The sequence below is a fragment of the Motacilla alba genome, chromosome 7, assembly GCF_015832195.1.
Source record: "Motacilla alba alba isolate MOTALB_02 chromosome 7, Motacilla_alba_V1.0_pri, whole genome shotgun sequence".
NCBI classification, from domain to species: domain Eukaryota; kingdom Metazoa; phylum Chordata; class Aves; order Passeriformes; family Motacillidae; genus Motacilla; species Motacilla alba.
In genome coordinates, this window is record NC_052022.1 from 22582653 (window position 1) to 22605351 (window position 22699).

Genomic DNA, 22699 nt, shown 5'->3' on the forward strand with positions numbered 1-22699 from the left:
CTAAGCAAAACAGTAAGAGTAACGGTTTTAGGATGGAAAAAAGAAAAAAAAAGGAAAAGGATGCAGAAATCTTTTAAGATACACATTTTGCAAGTATCTGGGATTCACTTGCCTTAGAACAGACACATGGTATTTCTGTGCATTTGTCAGCTGTCTCCCACGGGCATATTCCTCAGAAAACTGTAGGATGTAATGGTCTACATGCTTAAGAATTCATAATTAAATACAAAGTAATCAAGAAAGAAGAGGTAGCAAGCAATATACAGGATGTATTCCAACAGTGGCACATTCCAGCAACGGGAATCTCTGAGGCATCTCATACTTCATTGCTATGTTAGAGAGTGTCCCACTTCATTGCTATGTTAGAAACCATTCACATGATTTTACTCTTTGAAAACTCCTCCTTTGAAAAAACCATTAAAAAAACCTTCTTGCTCTCTATTTTCTTGCCCATAAAACTCTAGGCATTGAAGTGCCTGTTAGTATGTTTTATGTATCTTTGAAATAAACCTGTTTTAAACTTTCACACAATGCACAAATGACTTATCAGGAACTAAAATTGGTTTGATTTTATAAAGGGAAAATAAGTATTTGGCCTGTAGACTGAAACACTCCTAGAATGAATTAATCTAAATATTACCAATTCCATTAGGCACTGCTGGTTGCAGTTTTCAAAAATAATTTGTGAGTACTAGTATTGGCTTTGTTGGTAACTACAGGCACGTTATGAGATTGCAGTGCTCTCTAAGAAGGTGCAATTAGCAAGGTCACCAGACCAGAAAAATGCAGCTGCTGCACCAAGGACACCATCTGAAGAAATACCCGAGCTAGAAACATACTTGTCCACTGTGGTTACAAAACACACAATTGACCTTATTGGCAAGACCCCTGGCCCTGTAAATCCTAGGGGCTGGCTGAGACAGCGGTGTGGGGAGTTCTGTGCCTGCCTGCCGCACGAGGCAGCCAGCTCAAACCTCAGTGAGCTACTGCTGCCTGACCTTGTGCAGCTCTGCTTCAGGGCAGGAGCAAAAACGCATCCTGGCAAGCAGAGTCTGCATCTCCATTGCATTCTGAAGCTGTTCTGATTTGTCTGTAGGTCCGGGCTGGGAGGGAATTGTCTGGTTTCGCTACTCAGCTTATGGCCAAAGACACCTTTTGGATATCTTGTTCTTGGGAGGTTCTTCTGTCTCACCCACCGGGGAGCCTCTACCCCAGGTGCTCCTTGCCTCGAACCGTGTTCAGTTTTCTGGTGGGGTCACATTGTTGTGTTGCAGGGGAGAACTTTAGTCCAAGGGAGTACACATACAAGACCTGAGCTCTTCCACCAAAGCCTGTCTGCCCCATGCCCCTCTCAGGAGTGAAGCCAAAACTGGGGCTGTACCCAGTGGGCATCCTTGTCTCCTTGCTGAGCACATGCAAGGGGCTTTGGCAGAAGGGCAGGAGACAAGCCCACCCTTGTTACTCGCCACCAGCTGGTGGGGCAGATGCACCTGCAGTTCAGAAGCCTGCTCAAAATCAAGCAGGATTTGAATGTTTAGCTCACTCCTGATTAGCCTTTGCAATTGTAGAACACCTATGGTGAATTTTTTTTAATGATTATTTTATTTGGGTTTCATTTTTTGTGAGGAAAGGGTTATTTTGTTAAGTATTTTCACAGGTGAAAATCCTAAGTGAAATTACTGTTTGGCCTGAACAACCTTTGAGGATGGGGATGAAGACTTGAGCATTTTCTGGTGACAAAATTAAGGCTGCTGCCTGCCTCTGGGAGACTTCGAGGCCTGTAGTTCACGGGCTTAGAAACCTGACCGGATTCAGGCAGCAGCTGGCATGAGTCAGTAGGACACCTAGGAAAAAAGGCATTGCCACAAGCAGCCTGAGGCACCACTGGGTGTCCTATGGAAAATCCACGTGCCCATCAAATTTTAGCACTGGAATTGTAAATGCTAGAGGCCTCATTCAAGGCCAGATTTCCACTTACAGCTGGGACAAAGAAATGGTGACTTGTCTTTTTGCTGGGCATTTCAAGGGAAAGGCCAAGCAGCCCTGTCCTGGGTAACACTTGTGTTCTTCATGTGCTCTCTTGATAGGTCCTTGCCTCTTGTGGATCCCTGTTTTATTTGCATTCACAGAATTAGGCTGATTTCAATGTTCTGGTGTTTTGTTTTTTTGGTTTGTTTTGTTTTTTGGTTTTTTTTTTTTTTTTTTTTTTTTTTTTGTTTTGTTTTGTTGTTTTTTTTTTTTTTTAATCTTGCCTTGTTCAGCAGGCAGGGAAGTAAGTAAAAGACAGAGAATGAGATTAAATAACCTACACAATCATATGTCTTGTGCATATCTCAGAGAGTTTGGCAGAACTGACTGAAATACTGGGAATTTTTTCCCTATCAGAAATAATGAAAAGCAGATACAATTTCTGATCATCAAGTTTATAAGCAGTAGCTAAAAAGTGTTTCCAACAATCTTAAAATATAATAGACTTGAAATATGTTTCTTTAATGTACTACATGCTTCCACAAAGAATAATATTTTCCTTTTTTTTTTTTTTCTGTTTCCTAAGCTAAGTCTTAAAAAAAGAAGATAAGGTTTTCGTTTAGTTGGTTGTTTTTTTAAGATTGAGCTAAATGACTTTCACAGACTGAATGCTGTTCTGAGATGCACTGCTGGGCCCCCCAGTTTCAGTAGGGTTGCTTCGTTTTTCCTGAGAACAATTTGATAAGATTAAGCTGTGTGCTCTCATTTTCTTCCTTGTGATGGAGGAACAGAACCATAACATTAGTCAGCAGTTTCTGAATTTTGACCCACAATGGCAAAAAGATACCAAAAGACAGGAGAAATAGATGGAGGCAATTACAAACAGTCACTTGATTGATGGTTGACATTGTTAGGGCTTCAGCTGTGTGTCAGGCTGCGGTGCTGCCGAGTCCCCATTCCTGCCTGTGGGTGTTGCCATGGGCAACCGTGCACTGAAGCCAATAAAAAGGAGAGGAAATGAGGGGAGACTCAACCTTCGGGGAGGCTGTAGGATATGCATTATAAATTATGTTACACTTAGCAGTATGCAATATCAAAATTCAGGAAAGCCGTGTGTACCTGCCAGCAGTACTGTCGGTTCCTAGTAGCTGTTTTTCCAATCAAGTACGTGTTATAGGTTTGTATGGCTTGCTGCTTACTAAACTGCTCTGGCTTTATTCAGAGAAGAAAGAAGTGGTAAAAGAACAGCAGAAGCATTTTCATTTGGTGTGTGTACTCACTGCTGTGCAGTTTGCATTTCTGCTCCTTCCCTGCTTCCTTCTGCTAGAGAGTGATGTGGTTGAGTTGTGCACTAACAGATTGGCTCACAATGCTACTGAATTTCCAGCTATTGTCCTACACACCATTAGAAGCACAGAGCATTTTTGTTTTGTTGTGCTTCTTTTAAAGACGGGATCAGCAGATTTGTTGTTTCTGGTTGATGTAGTCAGCATTTCTAAGGCTCTAACAACTCAGTTTCCTTAGAAAGGAGAAAAGCTTGTTTGCATCTGGTCAGCTGGGCCAGGTCCTGATTTCCATTAAGCTGGTGCCAGTTCAAGGTAATTCCACTGAAGTAAATGGAGTTTGGCACAGGTGTAAAACTAAGCTGAATTCAGCTTTAATTTCTGCTGCCAGACAATCCTATATTTAGAATCCCATTTTTCATGAAGTACAAAGGCTTTTTTTTTTTTTTTTTTCTCCCTATGAATGGGCACTCATAAGCACTGCAACACAACTCCTCTTGTGTCTGGTCATGCAGCAGAGAAAACATCCTCAAATCACAGATCACAGGTTTGCTGCATTAGTGATCTTGACACCAATGGAAGGAGACCAACTTTCAGGTAATACTAGGGTCATCACAGAGAGACATTTGGTTTTGTGACCTGTCATATTTGTTTAGATTTTTAGGGACACCTTTACCAAGGGTGTCAACACATGAGCCTTGACTAGTGCTGTGCTACCTGTAGTAATAGCATTTGAAATTGTACTGAAAGAACTGCGAGAGAGTAAGGGGTAATCCAGTGTGATGATACGCTACCTCTCCACTACTTCAGAATACTAATTTCAACTGGAAATTGTACTAGAAAGGCTTTTCCATGTTCTGCTTTTCATTGTAATATAAACCTGAAGCACAAAGCAACAGATTTCCTTTTTTATTTGTGTTCTGTTTTCAAAAAAAACCTCATTAATCTTTTCCTTAGGCAACAGTATAATTTAGAAAAAAAATGAATAAGAGCACTTTTTAAAAGAAAAAAAAAACACTCTAAAATTACCATGCAATATTTTGCCTTTATGCAAACTTCCTCTTGCTGAGAAATTTGCTGCAGCGTTAATATAAATTTCTCAGGGAAGAAGGGACAGCTTGGTGTTTTTAAAGATAATAAAGTTTGTTTTTAAATGTAGCAAAGGTAGGCAATTCTAAAGGCCCTGATCAATCACTAAGAAGCTTTGTTGTAAAAAAATACTTCTTCAGAATACAAAGCAGGCTTTTCAGAACATTCAGGCATAAAAGAGGAGGGAGAGTAAGAGAGGAGCATCACAAAAGCAGGCATAATTGATTCATAACATGTACTGAAGTGATGCAAAACAACAATGTAATTACACACTATTCTGTTTTCTGCAGCTCCTTGCATATGAATTGGCCAGCTTGTATCCCAGTCCTGCTCTGTATTATTAATTTTATTAAGCTGTGAGTTCTTATATTTCAGTCTGTTGTCAGCTTTACAGATTTTTACAGCAGCAGTTGAAATGTAGTGGAGCTGAATGAACGCTTCCTCTGTTCAGTGTTCCATGTCGCTCCAGATACCCGCGCAATCCCACTGCAGGCTTCCATTCAGTCCCACTAAGCCTTCCAGGAAAAGCAAACTGTGCTGCCATCAAGATAATATCCCATCAATTAGGCATGTCAGGGAAAGCATTTCTTTAAAAATGGTGGGTCTAAGCTTATGAAAACCTTTCAGACAGCTCTTATTGTAAAGTGACACTGATATCTGCAGGCTTAATTTATGTCTTTGAGAGACGTGGTGAAGCTGGAGGAAAAGGAGGACAAGGATGCTGCCTGAGAAGGAAGTCTTTTTTGGTGCAGCTCCTCCCATTTACCTCTATTTACTGCCACGGAGTCCAGCATAGGCTTCAGTTTCACATTCAGCTTCACTAGACACTGGAAGAAGATTAAAAAGAGGATGAGAGAAAAAATACTGATAGTATATCCACTCTTTTTAAGGACAGACATAACAGGGGGAAAAAAGAGTTTAATCTGCACTATGCCCCTACCCTCCTCATTCCATCTGTATATACCTGTGGAGATAAATTTACTGTCCCCATTGAGTTATCTATCTGACTCATTTTACATAAGTCTTTAAGCCACCAAAAATGTAGAAAAAGGCACACAAGATGGCAGAGATGCTGCTCAACTACTTTAGCTTTCTTGCAATCCTTAAAGATAGTCCTTTTGAGGGATCCCCAAGTGCCTGAGGCTACCAGCTATGGCATCTATGAGCAGGAAGGTCCACTGGCTGGATGACAAGCTGGACAAAGCTGAAATAATCTCCCTAGTGCTTGATTCTTTTTTTCCTATAGATGACTAAACCACAACAGTACTGTTCTTTCCAGAGCTGGCAGAAAAAAAACAATTAGTGTGTGTTCAAATTATAAAAGTATAAAGGAGTTTTCTTTGAGGTTGCACTGAAATCACCTCTTCTCTACATACCCAGCCCAAAGGTCACAGAGGTCAGAGTAAGAATCTTTAATCTGGTTTCATCTGGCTTTGAATACATCCTGAATTATGGAATTCCTGCATACCTTTGCTACAGGTTTATTTTACCTTTCCCTTTAATATCACCTGCTCATGCGCAAAGACCGCAAGTGCTTCACTTGGTTTTGTATCTACATTAAAGAGAGACAGAAATTAACAGCAGCACTGTGTGTCAGGAAAGGGTTAACCACTTGCCTCCCAAGTGGTCATGTAATGTGTCCTCTCAGGACAGAGGAGTGTTCTTTTGCAGCTTTTCTGGTTAGCAAGCAGTGGCTTTTGCTGAGAGCTGGGTAGCATGCTTTCTCCTATAGCATGGAAACGATGTATTTGTCATTGGAAAGAAAGGTTTGGTGACAGATTAAAAACCAAAAAGGACAAAGAAGACAGAAAAAGTTGCTCTTCTAGAAGTGCAGAAAATGATAAGAAAATGAAAGGGAAGAGGAAGAAGGTACCTTTGCAGTTGATCAGTTTTTGCTTCAAATAGCAGGGTTAACAGCAGCTGCTTTAAATGGTCCCCAGAGCCCAGACAACACTAAAGAACTTGATTTTTTTATAGCTAGTTTGCAAGCCATGGGAGCTTGGCTTGAAGTGAGTCTTGGTAGATTTTTAATTGAGCTCTTATATGATAATTAAGGGTTAATGGCCTGATTTTAAGACGTGCTGAAAACTTGCAATTTCAGTTGACTTCAGTAGGAAATATGAATGCTCAGCACTTATGAAAAATCACATCATGAGGAAGATGCTGGAACTTGAATCAAATCCACTTCAAAATTATTTCCTTAGAATATGGCCCAGACTGGGCAGATAATTTTGCAGTCTTGGGCCTGGGGTAAGAGGCAGGGCTCACTGCAGTCTCTGCCCCCTAGAGCCTTGCTTGCTGCTGATGGTCATTCATTTCATAGGATGGATAAGGATTTTTAACTTTCCCATCACCATGCCTCCCAACTCTGCATTTGTATATCTTTATTTCAGAATGTTGAGTATTCCTTAAACCTGATTTGGCAGAGTCTAAAACAGAGGGGCAGTAATGCATTATAAACAGCTGAAAGTATCTGAAAAGCTCATTGCCAATACCATTAGCACCTGCATTACCACTGCCAGCTCAGTGTCTAAAGATAGCACAGGCGATACTCAGCCCTTGATAGCAACATATCAGATCCTTTCTGTCCACAGCCAGTAGCTTCAAAAAGTTTTTTGAAACATTTTTCCAGTATACACCTTATATTTAAAAAAATCAAATCAATAAATAATAAGAAATATATATAAGCAAGCAGCTTGGCGTTAAATTACTGTTTAAAAATCAGCATGCTTCAAACTTCTCTAAGCCCAAAGATATTCAGCACTCTCATCCTGTGAGCCGCAGGATCTGTAAGTACAAAATGCAGTACAGGCTGTTCTGTATATATATATATATAAATGCATATATATGCTTGTGTGCGTGTGTACATATATATATGTGTGTATATATATGTATACACATACATACTATATTCTCTCTCTAGATATATATAGTATATATACTATATACACTATATATATATATACATATATACACTGTACCCAAGAACCTATAGCAGCTACAGGCCTGGGACTGCAGGCTCTGTCTCTGTGGCTGTGCAGCTCTCGACTATGTCTGTGTCCTTTCTTTGACCTTGCTTTTTTGCTAAGACTGACCACAAGACTGTGATGTTCTCCAGTCTAGTGCCAGGGAGCAATTGCAGAGGTCTGGGCATGACCTCCTGCTGTGCCTGTCCCTCCAGGCGTTGGCATCTGCCATGGCTTATGGCAGGAGACAGCCCTGTCACGTCCTGTGCCAGGATGACTGCGAGTGCTCGAGGTGCTTACAGCAATTAGCTTTGCACTGACTACAGCAGGGACCAGGAGCCCAGGTAGGCTGGGAATAGATTCAGGAAGCACCCTCACAGTTCTGTGGTAATCACTGTTATCCTATGAGCTGAAAACATATTTTAAATCTGTAAGTAAATACACATGTATTTCTTCGAAGTATAGATCTAAGCAGACATTAGAGTCTAATAACCCAGGTGCAACAGAGGCTACCAGGTAAATAACAAGAATGGTTAACTACTAACATTAACTTTGATGAAACAGATTATAAGGAGTATTTAAGAAAGAATAAACCATGTCTTTGATATTAATTTTTTCCATAGCACCAGCAATTAATTCAATTGAATATGTACAAAATATATAGTGTAATTTCAGGAAACTTTATTTTGTTACACATTAATTTAGATTAGTAACACTTGATAGTGCAGATTTTGCACTTGGTCTATAAAATGTCTTTATTCAGACATTGATTTGATGTTTGAACCGATGCTTCTGTATTTAGTATCCTTTCACTTTGGGACTTTTTCATTCTGATCTAGTCTTTTAATTAAACTGACTACTATAATTCCTATGGAAATTAGCTTTTATTTTATTTTTTCCAGCTACCAAAGCATTTCAGTAGGCTTCTCTGATACAAAGTGCACAAATTGGATTTTATTTCTTCTTGAAATGTAATTAAAAACTCATTTGATTACTATATGTCTGGCCCTGTTTTAATTATTAAACTCCAGTAATCAATTTGCTTTTATGAAGCTTCTGGGAAATTATCTCAAAAGCAACACATTTCTCTCCCTTCTGGCAGGGCCTGGACCATTTACTGAATTACATTAATTGCACCTGTTCCTGATCCGAATTAAACCACCAATTTATTCCCAAAGCTCTTTAAGTTTATTTGGCTGTAGCCTTGTCAGGGTTTTCCACCTCCTGGCTGCAGTTTTTGCTTTCTTTTTTACTGCACGAGAACACCTTGATGTACTGTTCCTCCATGCTACTATTTTTGATGCATGCCTCTTACAAACAGCTTTGCTCATGATCTGTCTAATTTGGTATCTGGGTTCTTAATGCCTTATTTATTACTTGCCTTCCTAGGAAAAGGCTTGGTCTTCACCAGCTGCCTGACATGGGATACCACCACATAATCTCAGTAGCTGCAGAAATGCCCTGTTCCTCATCCCTGCTCGGTGCAGTGGGCAGGCTGGGAGCTGGCAGGCAGCTGGGCTCTGGGAGAGGGAGCCCCTGCCTGGGGGAGTTCCCGTCTCCCAAGGCCTGGGACCTCACTGCCCACTTGCAGTCCTTCCACTGCAGTGCAGCTGCCTTGCGGCACAGCACTAGGTACAGGATTGGTGACCTTTCCCATACGAGCCCCTTCACTGTCAAAGCTGTTCTTAGCTGCAGAGTGATAAAGCATGGGGGAGGCACTGCCTGCTCCAGCATTAGGAAAAGCCAGAGAGGTTTGCAGTTCTCTTCTGCATCCATGTATTACCTCAGATGTGTGACTAAGCTGTTTGTCAGAAAGTTACTGTATAGCAGTGTCTTTTTCTTAGCACCTTCAATTATTGAGATGTCTTTTGGGACTGTGTACTACTCTGCCCACAGCATTCTTTCCCAAAGTATAGCTCCGCTTACCTATAAACTCTTTGGCACAAGAAAATGTTAATGGCACTTCAGCACTACATTGTGTGCACCTGGGAGAGGGGCAGGGCTGCCTGAAGCAAGAGCACAAAATGGGGAAGCGCATAAGATACTTAGAGGAAGCTATTTGTGGGAGAAGGTAAGGAGGGCAGAGTGGTTTGGTTTTTCTTTTCTTTCTTTCCTTGTGTATAGAGATATATATTTTGATAGATAAAGCATCTAAAATGCAGAAACAGTAGCAATAGAAGCAAACCCCTTCAGGGAGAGGGTGATGGGGAGCAGTGGAGGCATTTGTTTGTTCCTCTGGGTACCAACTTTCTGTGTTGAAGTAGGGTGTGGGGGGAAGAAGACTCCATCTGCTACATTACCTTCATCTCTGGGGAAGGATATTAGTGAAACTGCCTAGATGCAGCACAGCTGTGGTCAGAGGCTAAACTTACTGCTAAAGCAAATACAAAATTTTGTTGTATTATAAGACGAGTACCAAATCTCTTTAAAGAGGAGCACAATGTGTCCTAACTTACAAACACTGCATAACTTTTCTTTTTGCCCCCTCCCTGCCAGAGATTCTCATCCAAATATTGACCAATTCTGACCTTGCTTAACTTACGAGCTTTGACAAGATTACAGCTCATGAAAGTATGGTTGCGGGGCTAATATTTGTAAAGTGAGTTTATGGAATAAGACCATATAAATTCATTTTTATGACTGAGCACATATAAAAAAGTTATAGGTCTCAGTATTCACTCTACTTTGGAACCCAGTGGTTTCTAATGAATCACTTTTATTATGTAGGCAGTTTCTTAGTTGGAAGGGAGGACCAGTGACCGAGAAGCCATGGGGATAAATTCAGACTCGGTGTAACCATATGAAGCATTGTTGAAGTCAAGAGAGTCATGACCAGTTACAGCAAAGCTGAATTGGACTCCTGAGTTTTGCTGAAGTGGCTTTCACATGAGAATACATAGGCCAAAGGTGAGCCATCTATCTGAAAGTCCTTGAACTTCAGATTAGTTCAGATAAAAGGGAACCTGTGCTGCAGTCATCCACAGATTTTATCTTCATAATACAAATACTTTTTGGAAATTGTTTAGAAAACCCCAAAGTATTTCTGAATATATGTTCATATACAAAGCCCAAAAACATTGCTAGAATTCTACCTTCCATAGTAGAATACAGAAGATAAAGTGATACAGAGAAGATGTAGGGATTAACTTCTATGAACCCTTGACTGTGTGTGTATATGAATTCATTATTTCCCCTACTGATTCAGGACTGTATTTAATCATTATGTTCTTCAAAAAATACAGTTTTCATGAGGCGGTTGAGTTAATGAAAAAAATATTATTGCAATCTCCTTGTGGTTGAAGGGGACTTTGTTTATTCCTTTTAGGGCTTAATGAGGAAAGGTCCAGGTCATCACATACATAATGCATTAATGGATTACTTTGTCATTTCTGTCAGGGAATTTTTTTCTGATCCCTAAAAATGTAATTAAAAGACATTAATATATTACTAATTTCCCTTGTAGAAAACGGGAGTTTCTTTTAGCTTCTTTCTAAAAATTGTTAGTGGATGAAAGCCAGTTGTGACTGGAAATTGATCTAATACATGCACAAGTGTTCTGCTCTTCCACTGTGAATTAATGTTAAGCTTCTTTCTGGTGATGATACACTGGCAAGAATAATACTGTACCCCTTTGGAAGTAAACTACAGAGGGATGATTACAAATTAAGATTAACCATTGGTAAAATGTGCTGTGTATTTCAGGGAGGAAAGTATGTACAGAGCTCCTAGTCATAGCAAAATGTGCTCCGACCAATACCACACATGTTACACTGTCAAAGGGAGAGTGATTCTGAAGGAATGGGACCAACTGAAGTAGCTCTACTGATGTATTGCTACAGTTGCAAAGGATTCATCTGTTGTTCATTACAATTTCATGAAATCAAGGGTTTGCTTGGAAGAGTTATTATTTCATAAACAACTTCTTATTTAGCTCTGCTGTTTATGGTTTTGATTCTACATCTGGAGCATGCCAGAGACAGAATGCTTCTAACTCCTTTGCTTTTAACATTTCAACCAAGTAGCTGATCAATGTCTTCTGCCTTGCTATTAAATGGATTTTGAAAAATTCTTCAAATCATATCAGTCTCAAATGCCGATTTAATTCTTTGAATTTACCCTCAGCTGGGAATTCTGCAGGCAACTGTGATTCTGTTGTGTTAAACACTACTTGAAGTGTTTCATCCATCATCATTTCTAGTCCTTTTCTGATGCAATGTAGTTTGTGCTTTGTCTTTCTTGAAAACTGAATGGCTGTTAAATTATCCATTCATCTTCTCTCAGATTTGCTGTACAATTTGAGTTCCCTCTATTGGCTGTCTCTTCTACCTTATTTACCAACTTTTCAATCTACTTCCTCAGATCTTTATATACGTTTCCATACAGGACTGCCATTGCCCTTCACAACACATTGGGCAGAAAATTCTAAGTAAAACAGCAACAGAAATTATAATATTATGAATGATTCAATTTTTCTCAGAGATTAGGGTGAAAGCCTTTAGTGAATCTTAGCTTCACTGAAGTCAATGGGAAATGTTTGTTTTTCTTTCTTCTCCCAAATACCTCTGTTGATGAACTGCCCTTTCAGCTGAGACTGTTTTGGCATAAGATGACTCAGAAGTAAACTGAAGTACTCTTGTCTGAAGGAAAAAAAAGTACTCCTTTCTGCTGCCTCTTCTAAACATTTTGGACAAACTTGTAAATTCTTAAAATGGTTGACTGTAAAACAATGTTGCATCAATAATCTCACCGAGTTATGAAAATCATAGCAAAAATATTTTTCTAATTTTCAAAGGCAAAATGAAACCTTTCCTGTTCTCAGGAAGCAGAAAAAGAGGATCAAGAACCTTGCACTTGTTGTAAAAAAGATGTTCATGATAGCCACAGACAAAAAAATCTTTGCTCTGAAACTACCAAAACTATACATTTCTATATTATACTGTGAAATAGTGATATACTTAATTGGAAATTGCAAATAAAATAATTCTTTCTTCTTTTCCTGGTTCTTCTTTCTTGTATAGCTCTTCTTAACCTTTTTTATTGGTAAGAAAGTAGCAGACAAAAGCTTCTCAGATTAAGAACAATAGATAAGATAAATTATTGGGTAATGCTTGTTCCATTGCTGGAAGTTTTAATACAGGGATAATATCTGGGTTTTCTGCAAGTTCCCCAGAATTCAGTCTGGATGGCCTCATATAGATTTATCATTAGTAGACAAGAAACAAAGCACAGAAAGTGCTAAACCTACCTGAGTTCCTACTTCAAGGCTACAGAGAGAGCCTTCTACTATGTCAAAAATCTGTTCTCTGGACCAAACCCTTATTCCTAACATAATCCTTAGCTACAAACTTCCCCCCAGCACTGGCATTTGGCCTGATTAAGTTTCCTCTGAAGCAAATTTCTCACAACCACAGCAGAATATGTTGCACCTGCTCTTCCTTGGATAATATTACCCACTGGATTTCAACAGGGAGGGAGACTAATTTGGTCTGCCAACATCTGTTTGATCTGCCTCTCTGGTATCCCTGGTATCACAAACTGCATCCCAGGCTGATGTGCATTACTAATCCTTGTCAGACAGGTGCTCTCAGGAAGTATAAATGCTTTATCTCCCACTCTCTGTGTCCAAATCAAATGTCAGAAATAAACCTGCCAGAAGTGTGCATCTTTATGGTATTCTTTAGGATCTATTGAAAGTTATCTTCCTTCAACATGCTACAAAGGAAAAGCTGGCTCCAGTGAGAATCACACAGAGCTGATCAAATTGCTTCCATTGAACAGATCTTTCCAAACAGCTTAGTCCTGATTTTTGGTTGTTTTTTTTTTTTTTTTTTTTTTTTTTTTTTAGTTTTATTTTGTTTTGGTTTTTTTGTTAAAACACTTGACAACTTATGAACATATTTCATGGACTGTCTATAGAGGTGCATGGTGAACAGCTAGTAAGTTCTCTGCCTCCTGACTAGTTGCTAACTTAAAATATAAGAGCAGTGCCTGACTTTTGTATCAACAATCCCAGGTATGGGTGGAATGGAAAGATGGAAAACCATTTCCAAAATGTTCATACAGATAAAGTCTCCTTGGTTAAAAAATTTTAGAAGTTCTTCTAATTGTATAGACAGAAACAGAAACGAAAGGAAGAAGTCATTGTGTTGGCTGCATCCAGTGACTCCAGTTGCCTGGGTAAGGACTAAGCCATACCATACAGTCCATTCTGGACAGGCAGGGCTTCTCAGAGGAGTGGTGCAAACCCTGAATTTCTGATACAGTATTTCATCATGCAAATTTGCAATTGAAGGACAGTGGGAAAGGGATAGAAGTGGTAACTGAGGAAGGGCTGCATCAGGATATGGCAGTGTTAAGCATGATTGTTGAAGAACATATTTTTAATGTTCTCTGTTAAGGAGAATTAATCTCCTGACTAATAATTTCAAGTAGAGTATATACCTTTGGAAAAAAAATCACAGTGTGTGTATGTACTTCCAATTCAAGTGTCAAAGTCAATTCTTGAACCAGAGAAGTTGAAACACAGAAAGCCATGACTGTTAAAGACTTCTGTGTATTTTTTGTGCTTTGTAGAGGCCCTGCCATTTATGCCACCATGTGCATTTAATCTAAGTTTACAAGAAGAATAGATGCTTTTGCAGCTACATTATCATAGACAACAAATAGAATTAATTACAAGGCCAGACATTATCTTCTCTAGGAAGGCAGGCATATCAGAGCTCTTGGAGTTGCAGACAGAGCGATTACATTTCTAAGTCCTTCAAATAGTGTGATAAAGAAGGAATCTGTCCCTCCCCATTCCAATCAAAACATTTAAAGTACTTGCTAGGCTGAATGTTTCTACTCTCCCCAGGTTCCCCCTAGAATCCTGGATGTAGTAATGCAAATTCAATTCTGTAGATTCTATTATATGCTTGAAGTTCTCAATACCCAAGAAAATCTTGAATAGTTCTAAAAATAGCACTAAAATGGAGCAGTTCAAGGGAGCACCAAGGTAGAGGTGAGCAGGGCAATCTCAGGCACGCATAAGTTGTAAAAGCCATGAGCTGCTTTATCTTCCACAAAGACATCTCCCTTAAATTTAAATAGCTGCTGTCATTGTCACTGACTACCTGACTATGTATTTATCTGCCCAGAAGCAGAGTGCATGGCCTTTGGCCCAGCTATTCATAGCGTTACTGTCTCTGCCTAACAATGCCCTGAACAGAGCTGGGTTTCTGTTAGCATCTTTTGTTTGATGTGAATCGCTGAAGCTTTGATGTTGTTTGTGAGAAATATAATGATTTAAAAGAATAAGATCTTCACTCTCCCACTCTGTGTGCTCCCCACAGAGAAATCTAATCTGAGTTGGGAAAAAATCTGTGACTGATCCTGTCTTAGGAAGACACAAATGACAGAGTCCAGACGAGAAATCTGTTAGTGTTGAAACTCTTAGCATCTCTTTACTGGAGGGTCAGAGGGGTGATTTGTCTTAATGATCAAAATTCTGTTTCCTGTTACACAAACATTTACAGAATACTTTCTCTGTGTGAATGCAGCTGTCAGCAAAGCCATAGTGTTTTATTTTCAGTGGGATGCTTCAAATTTTCTGCTTTAGTCGCATGCACTTCCTCTTTATAGGATATTCTAACAAAACAAGGGATTATTTTATACTGAAGCTACATTAATAGGTTTGAAATACTCTACATTTTCAAAAAAGTGCGTTTTCCTAGAAATTATTATTCTAATAAGCTTGTTTCTTATCTCTACTGATAAATGCTTTTCTTACTGTCAGTTTTGAAGGAAGAGCAAATGTAATGCAATAAAGTGTAACTAAAGCCCCTAAAATCTGAAAGTCAGTGTAAATGGATTGCTCTTCTGCTACTCAAGGCAAAAGTTCCACTGCACATAAAAATACTCTGATCTGGGATCACTACAGTAACAAAAGATGTAAATAATAAAATTATAATATCCTTAGTGTAATAAAATGCAATGAACAAAAAATTGGGATGCTTTTATCTTCCCAGACCTTTGATCCACAGTGTGAAGGAAATGGATTTGATTACTAAGATATGAAATTGAAGGTGGCTTGATTCCTACATTGAGCAGCAGATAAGGGAGAGAGCAAGGGAGCAGAGCTGTGGCTTACTTTGTGCCAGAAGCAGTCATGTTTACAGAGCAAGCACAAAGGTTTTTGATTTAGACACTTGGATATATAAAAACTGTGCATAATTCCAGATTTTTTTTTTAAATATAGCTATATCTACCTTCAGTCTTTACAGTAGCTGATGGTGTAGTACATTTTGTGTATCACTGACCTTTCTTCTGGGTGGGATGGGCATTCCAAGGGGCAGTCAGACAGGGCTGCTAAAGGAAGTTGCATAGATCTTGGTGATTTGCTAGTCACTCGTAACCCTTCTCACAAAAAGGGGCCAAACTCAGGGACAGTCCTCGCCAGGTAAGCAGAGTAATGTGATCCATGCTCCCCAATAAAGGAGACTTCACTACCCTTTACTTGGGAGAACTGCTGCACCTCTAAGTGAGTTGTCTTGAGCTATCTTAAGGAAATGCAGAAAGCAGAGCAGATAGAGCCAAATCTCCACAAAGGAGGTTTCAGAACTGAGGAAAATGATAAGGCTAGAGAAGCCATAACTAAAATGTGCTGCAAAATTTATATATTGTTTTAAGTATGAACCACTCTCTGCTGTAGCCTAGTATATTAGCTTGGACTGCAGAGAGGATGCACTTTGTTCTGGTACTGTGAGAGGCACTGGGATGGTATCAGACCACTGCTGGAAGTTTGGGCTATAAAGTTCCCTCAGTGTTGCATACTTCAGGTGTCCTCAGCTGCCAGGAATAGCCTGCTCTTGGGAGTTACTTTGAGCAAAGACAACTTCAGAGAGTCTGCTGATCTCACTTTAATGGGAGTTGTCAGTGTTCATTGGTTGCTGGGATCTCTGCTGTGTGTGTGTGTTGAAATAACGCAGAGCACAGCATGAGGTCCTGCTCTAGCAATTGCGTTGGCAGGGACTGGTGCATTCCCCACAGCATTCCCTTTGGGGAGCTGGATGCTATAGAATCCTACGTGGATTCAGGATTTCTAATCACTAGCATGGAAAAAAATAAATAGAAAAACATTGATTTTGTTCTCTATGGTTTAATGTTGTCATTTTGCTATGAAAATAAGTGTCAAATGTTTGTGGGTTTTTTCAAACATGGTTTTTTTAAGTACTGTTGTAGTGAGCTATAGTACTGCTAATATTTTACTGATTTATCAGCTGCCACTCCATCTCTTTATATTGCATTTATAGTAATATAATCTGTTCTCTCCCCACATGCAGTTCCCTCCATGTCTTAAAATGGCAAGAATTTCAAAGAATGTAAAAATGTGCCAGCCCAAAATCCAGGATATGGCCAGAGTTGTAATGTTCAGCCAGCCCTAAACAGTGGATTTACAATGTCTGAATATTCTGCTGATGGGATATGTGTATTGAAGTTTGATTAAGCTGGATATGAGAATTAAAACTTGGCTCCACACTAAAGAGAGAATCTCCTGCAGTGTGATACTATGGCATGAAGTTTTCTGTTTACCCCTAAGGCTGGTGCTGCTCTGACTTCCAGGTTTGATGGTGTCTCTTTTTGAAGTTGTTGAGCAGCAGGCTAATGGCTGCACAGCATGATGCAAACACAGTGGAAAGCAGGGAAATCAGATGTGAATATATTCCCCAGAGATCTCCTGCTAAGATGGAGCTAACTAACCAGAGCTTTAGTGCTCAGATGTAGTTTTCTCATGCAGAGGATGGCCTGATTATCAGCTCTTCCTGCTTTACTGTACATTTTTGGATTACAGATGCTATTAGAAATAATGAATTCTGGTATAATATGCATTCTAGTGCAATATGAGCTATTTTATTGAAAGGAACATTACTTTTAAAGAGCGTCTGTCCAAGATCAGTGTCCATCATCCCTCCCCCATATTGTCCAAAATGTTCTTGGTCTTTTAAACAATATAGGTATATATTCTTCTTCCCTGCTTGCTTTGCCTTAATTATTTGAAAACGGTAGGTGTAGTTTATTTCGTCAGGACAAAGACTGACCTTACAATGGGACAGGCTCTCTTGGCAAAGCAGCAGCCTGGCTTGTCACTTACACAAGTGTCTGCTCTCTGTGGCACAACAGGAATTGCCATTGCTGTTGGGTAGTCATTTCATTATTTCCATGATGGCAGCCTCATATGCCACAAGGTATGGAGAGGAGAAGGCGCATTGTCCTTCTTACGGGCCTTCTTGTGTCCTTATTGTATGATATTGGTTTTATATCTGGTCTGTAAAATGAAAGGACCTGCCAATCCATTTTTATTTGTGTGTAGGGAAGCTACATTCAGGCACAAGTTGATAATTTTGATGTTAACATGGGAGCTGTTATTGCTGTGTATCGTCACAGACCCGTTCATTGCTTTGAGGTCTTGGGCAGTTTAGGGTGCAGTGGGAACAGGGAGAACTTGTTGCAATTCCCCAAAGATGCTGAATGAGAACATCCTCCTGTTTTCTCAGGTATCACTGGCCAGTCAGTCTTTGCTGGCACAAGGCAGTCGGTGTTGTTTCAGTCAAATCCTGAAGCTGTTTAATCTAAAAAGGCAGAAGCATTGTTCTGATAGGAGAAAATTCTTTGTGAAATGGTGGTCAAGCATTGGAACAGGCTGCCCAGGGAAGTGGTGGAATCACCATACCTGGAAATGTTCAAAAGAACCTGTAGATGTGCTGCTTAGGGATATGGTTTAGTGTGGACCTGGCAGTATCTGATTAATGCTTGGACTCAATGATCTTAGAGGTTTTTTCCCAACCTTAATGGTTCTGTGGTTATCTCTAGCCTTAATAAAGGAGTACTTGGGTGTGTAAACACCGTGTGCCAAGAACCCAGGCAGTCTGTGCAGAAGCACAATTAAAAGAGTAAACTCTGAGTTGAACAGCACAGGTTAAACAATGAATTGTTTTATCACTGACCCTAAAGGCTTGGCCTAGAGTGCCCTGTAGCAGTTTGGGAAGGTGCACTCTAGGCCAAGCTCTTAGGGTCAGAAGAAAGTGCAAAGGCTCAGCCTTGAGTTTCCTTTTGCATCACACAGATTTGGACAGGTTTGACAGCACCTACTGAGACTGTCCCTCTAGTGGGACATACCTCACCATGATGAGAATCAGTTTGTCTCAGACATAATAAACAACTGCCCCATCAGCTTTTATAACTTAGAGAGGAATTTACAGACATTACAGATATTTACAGACAGATTCAGGGAATCTGAAGATTTCTTAATGGAATTCAGACTTTTGGTAAAGTCAAAGTAAGACAAGAGTTCAAATAGCCTTCAAGGCTGCTCTGAAAGCTAACTCTTTTTCCCTAGAGAGACAAGAACAATGTCCTCTGGACTCTATAGGAGCAGTAAGTAAAAATTACCTCATACAATGGCATGCAGATGCTATCAATCCACTCAAGCTGCAACCTGGGTAGTTCATGCTTCCTGTTCCGATCAAAAATGGCCTGAATTAAGAAGAAAACAAAACTGTCATGCTTTAATTACACTGGAGTATCTTACCGACATCATCCAGCACTTTGCAGCTATGGTCAAATTCTCACAACCAGAACACTTTGTAAACCATAATCAATCTTTGCAGCTTTCTTCCTACTGTTTTACCTGGCATGAAAAGTAAATTCTTTTTGTGTTTTGTGTTTATAATTTTGTAGTGTAAAATAAATGCTCCACAGTTGGAGTTGAGGTGGTAAATAATGTAAAGCAGATATCTGTAGGAATGTAAAGCAGATACCTTTGAGTAGAATTTTCTCTTTCCTCACACAGGGTTTTGCAGCTCAGCAAAACTGATGGATCTGGGCTGGCTCTCTTCCTCCCAGTTAAATTCTTTAGAATACTTTCTGTTACCCTTCTCCTGTTGCCTTAAGATAGTGGTTGCTCAACATTTTGAGTTATTCAACCTGGATAAGGCTTTCTCTTCTAATTGTTCACTGAAAATCTTTATGAAACTTTCCTGGTTCCTGTTTGACACTTTATACCCATCTGGCTTTATTCCACTCAATTCCATTTTATCCCTTCAATCACAGTAGTATATTTACATGTATACTTATAGAAATGCATTTCAAATAACACAGATATAGAGCTGCAACATAAAGTAAATCTGGCAATTTTGATTTCCATAGGTAGCTGTGAGTTTTTAGTTCAATTCTGTGTATTAAACCCAATACCTGCTGCTTAGAAAATTCACTGATTGGATAACCTTAGGAATAGATACAGGAAACAAGTAAAAGGGCTCAAGGACTGTGAAAGAGCAAAAGTGACTGTGTTGACTGGAGAGCTATTTTATATGTGGTTATAAATGCATATCCTTATTGGACAGAGCTTCTATTTATTCTGAGGTTTCTCTTTATGTACAAAATACAGTTCATTTTTCTGAATGAACCCAATGATATTTTTTTTCTTCTATTCAAATTAGTAACTATTTCAGAAAGGATAAAAAACTTACTGAAGGGGTGAGTTTGAGTTCAGATCTTTCTCTGTCTCCTTGTTCAAAGAACTCACTGGTTACCAGCTCAGCTGCCTAAAATAAAAATCATGATAAAGGATTATAGTTCTTGTTATACAATCTTTAGGATGATGACTAAAGACTTCAGACTTTGCTTAACTGGAAAGAAGTGAATAACCTCACAGGACTGACATCAGGCATGTGTTCATTAGTTTTTTGGACTGGGCATACAGGGGGTATAAACAGCCATAATCAAGCACAGGGACTTATCCCTTTTTGATGGGGAATTGACTTGGACAATTACATTGCACTGCCAAGGTAGCACTCAATGCAGTTATAACAACTTACTCAAAACTGAGACCAAAACAGAAAATGATAGCTTCTTGTTGGCATCCACTATTACATTTGTAAAAATGCTTTGTAAAACATGTAAGAGCTCTCTGGTTATTTACAGGCTCTTGCCCTATAAAAACAACTTTGCTTATCAAAGAAACTTAATTAACCAATACTCTCTGTTGTTTAATCTAATATGAATTCATAAAGGGTTTTTTCCCCCACTAGGCTTTACTTTTTTTCCCCATGACTGTCATCAATATAGGATCTGGATATCTAAGTATGAGCTCAGATTGTGATGATAATCTTGATTTAAAATCAAGAAGTGGTAGGTTGAAAGTTAGAATGCATCTTTCTGACTTTTGTGAATGAAGATGTTCTATTCACTGCAGAGGTTTTTGCTTCTTAGAAGACAATACTTAAAAATAAATTTACTTATGGAAACCAGAGGAATTTTAGGAAGTCAAACAGTAAGCAGTTCTGATATAGTACTGTACTGCTGTCATGTGTGAGGCTTTGAACATAAGCTCATGCGACATTTTGAGATGCAAAAAAACTGGAAGCCAATCTACTGAAGAGGCATTCACAGACTAAAACTCCTGTCATGCCAGTGTATTGCTTTTAAGCTAGGAAATTATTTCATAATGCCAAGGCACAAGAGAGTAAACTAAGCAGAGAACCTGTACTTCATAAAATCTCAAAATTTCTTGCTTGAGCAACTGCATGGTAGATAACGCTCACAAACGCTAAGCTTGTTGCAGTTGAAATAGGCAGCACCAAAATAATTTGGAAGTAGGTGATGTTATAAAGTACTCTTAAATCTTAATAAAATTCTGGATCAATATTCCAAATAAGAGGAATAATTTAACAACTTATCAGCAATTAAGGGTTTGCTAAGTGTATTGTATAAAAATAATCATGGCATAGTATCATCCCTGTCCCTCAGTGCTATTCTGCTCCTGTTCTCCTTATGTCCCTTTTTCTTTTCTTTTATCTGTTTCTGTCTTCTCTTACTGAATTTTTCCTTCTTACATGTGGCCTTTATTCCCTTTTGTCAAATATGTTTGTTTTTTTTTTTTCTTGTGGCACAGTAAAGGTTCAGCTATTTCCTGTTTTGCCTCTGTGGACTTACTAGTGCTTCTGCTCAACCAGGTAATGTTGCAAGAAATCCCAGGTGGGATTTTTCAATATAAAGTAAACCTGTATAACTAAGCTGCAGGGGGCTTTCCACCTGTAGACCTCAAGAGTGACAAGTATGAAAAACCCCAGCTTGCCAGAGACTCTAGCACTTATTCAGCAGTATAGCACGAAGATTCACTACTAGGAAAGCAGACCCTACCTGACACTTGGCTGTCAGTGAAAATACAGATGCTAACTGGGTTAAGGAGGAAAAATGAGGAGGGATTGCACACACTGCACCAGTGGCCAGGTAGCGCTGAAAAATCTTGTTACTTAATTTCCCACTGCAGGATAGAAGCAGCTTTCCTGATTTCCATGCGAGGTGACTATGTTCTGGCCAAGTAGAGCAACAGCCTTAGAAGAACTGTTGTCACAGTCTGCTGATAAAACAAAAAGACTCACCTGGCAAAACTGAAAGCTGAGGTGAAGCCCTCCTTCCATAAATGTTTTTTAATTCAGTTGATGTGCATGTAACTTCCATAGATCGTTTTCAGCTTCTAATACTTCCTTGTCCAAGGAATCTGGCAGCTCCTGCATCTCTAGTTATCTGGCCTAGTTTTCTCTTTTCCACCCCATCTTTGTAACTACTACTTGCTGTTAAACCAAACTTCCTCCCGCTGTGTGCCCACACCCAGCTGCACTGGTATATTTTCTATTTGCTTCTTGATGCTGTCAATTCCTCCAAAACCTGACACAGTGGCTCTTCTACTGGCTTGTTCCGGGCCTCAGTGACGGACAGAGAACGACTGGCATAGATACTGGAAATATTAAGGATGGTTTCTGGGTAGAGAAAGATGTCTAGAAGAGAGAAAATCATGGGGCAAAGGACAAGAGTTTTGGGACAGGCTGCTTTCTCTTATTTTACCTGTTTGCCAATGCTGGAACTATTTTTTATGTGTATTTCTAAAGAGCCTACTCAGCAGCAGAACTCTGAATTTTTATTGGTTGGTTTCTAGGTACAGGATGTTAAAGAAAGCCCTATACTACACTTGGAGTTTTGCAACATTCTTAAGAAAATGAACACATTTCTTTCATCATACCTACTGAAGATTTTATGCAAATGAAAATTTGCAGATAATTTGTTGATATTTTTGATTTAGGGTAGACCCTGCCACTGCCAAGGAAAACTTTTGGATGAAACAAGTAAATGTGGCTAAATGCCCTTTTTGTTAAATCCATCCATTTTTGGATATGGATTTAAAGTGTTATTAAGAGGAGAGGTTGTAAAGCCAGATGTACACACCAGCATGTGTACAGGGAATGATTACGCAATAAACCATTTTTTGCAGAAACCCCCTGCTATTTTTTTATAGCATTAATACCGCTGTAAATTGATTCCAGTTTTGGTCCCTTGTAAGCCGGGGCCCTGGGAATA

At 39.3% G+C, this 22699-nt stretch overlaps 1 protein-coding gene and 1 long non-coding RNA gene across 3 annotated transcripts in view; one reads left to right on the forward strand and one right to left on the reverse strand.

The window, feature by feature from the left end:
• Nucleotides 1-22699, forward strand: part of LOC119703307 — a 71787-nt gene that overhangs the window by 34610 nt on the left and 14478 nt on the right. The gene's annotated exons all lie outside the window — the stretch shown is intronic.
• The window catches only part of PDE11A (phosphodiesterase 11A), a 110615-nt gene continuing 90318 nt past the window's right edge, over nt 2403-22699 (reverse strand). Inside the window, exons 18-21 of one of the 2 annotated variants that reach the window (XM_038142988.1) lie at nt 19813-19887; nt 18734-18817; nt 5107-5167; nt 2403-4877 (exon numbers count right to left, since the gene is read on the reverse strand). In XM_038142988.1, coding sequence (XP_037998916.1) covers nt 4729-4877; nt 5107-5167; nt 18734-18817; nt 19813-19887 — 369 coding nt within the window. In that variant the 3' untranslated portion in view covers nt 2403-4728. Of the gene's footprint in view, nt 5168-18733; nt 18818-19812; nt 19888-22699 lie in introns of both variants that reach the window. The other variant, XM_038142989.1, reaches the window with a different exon arrangement.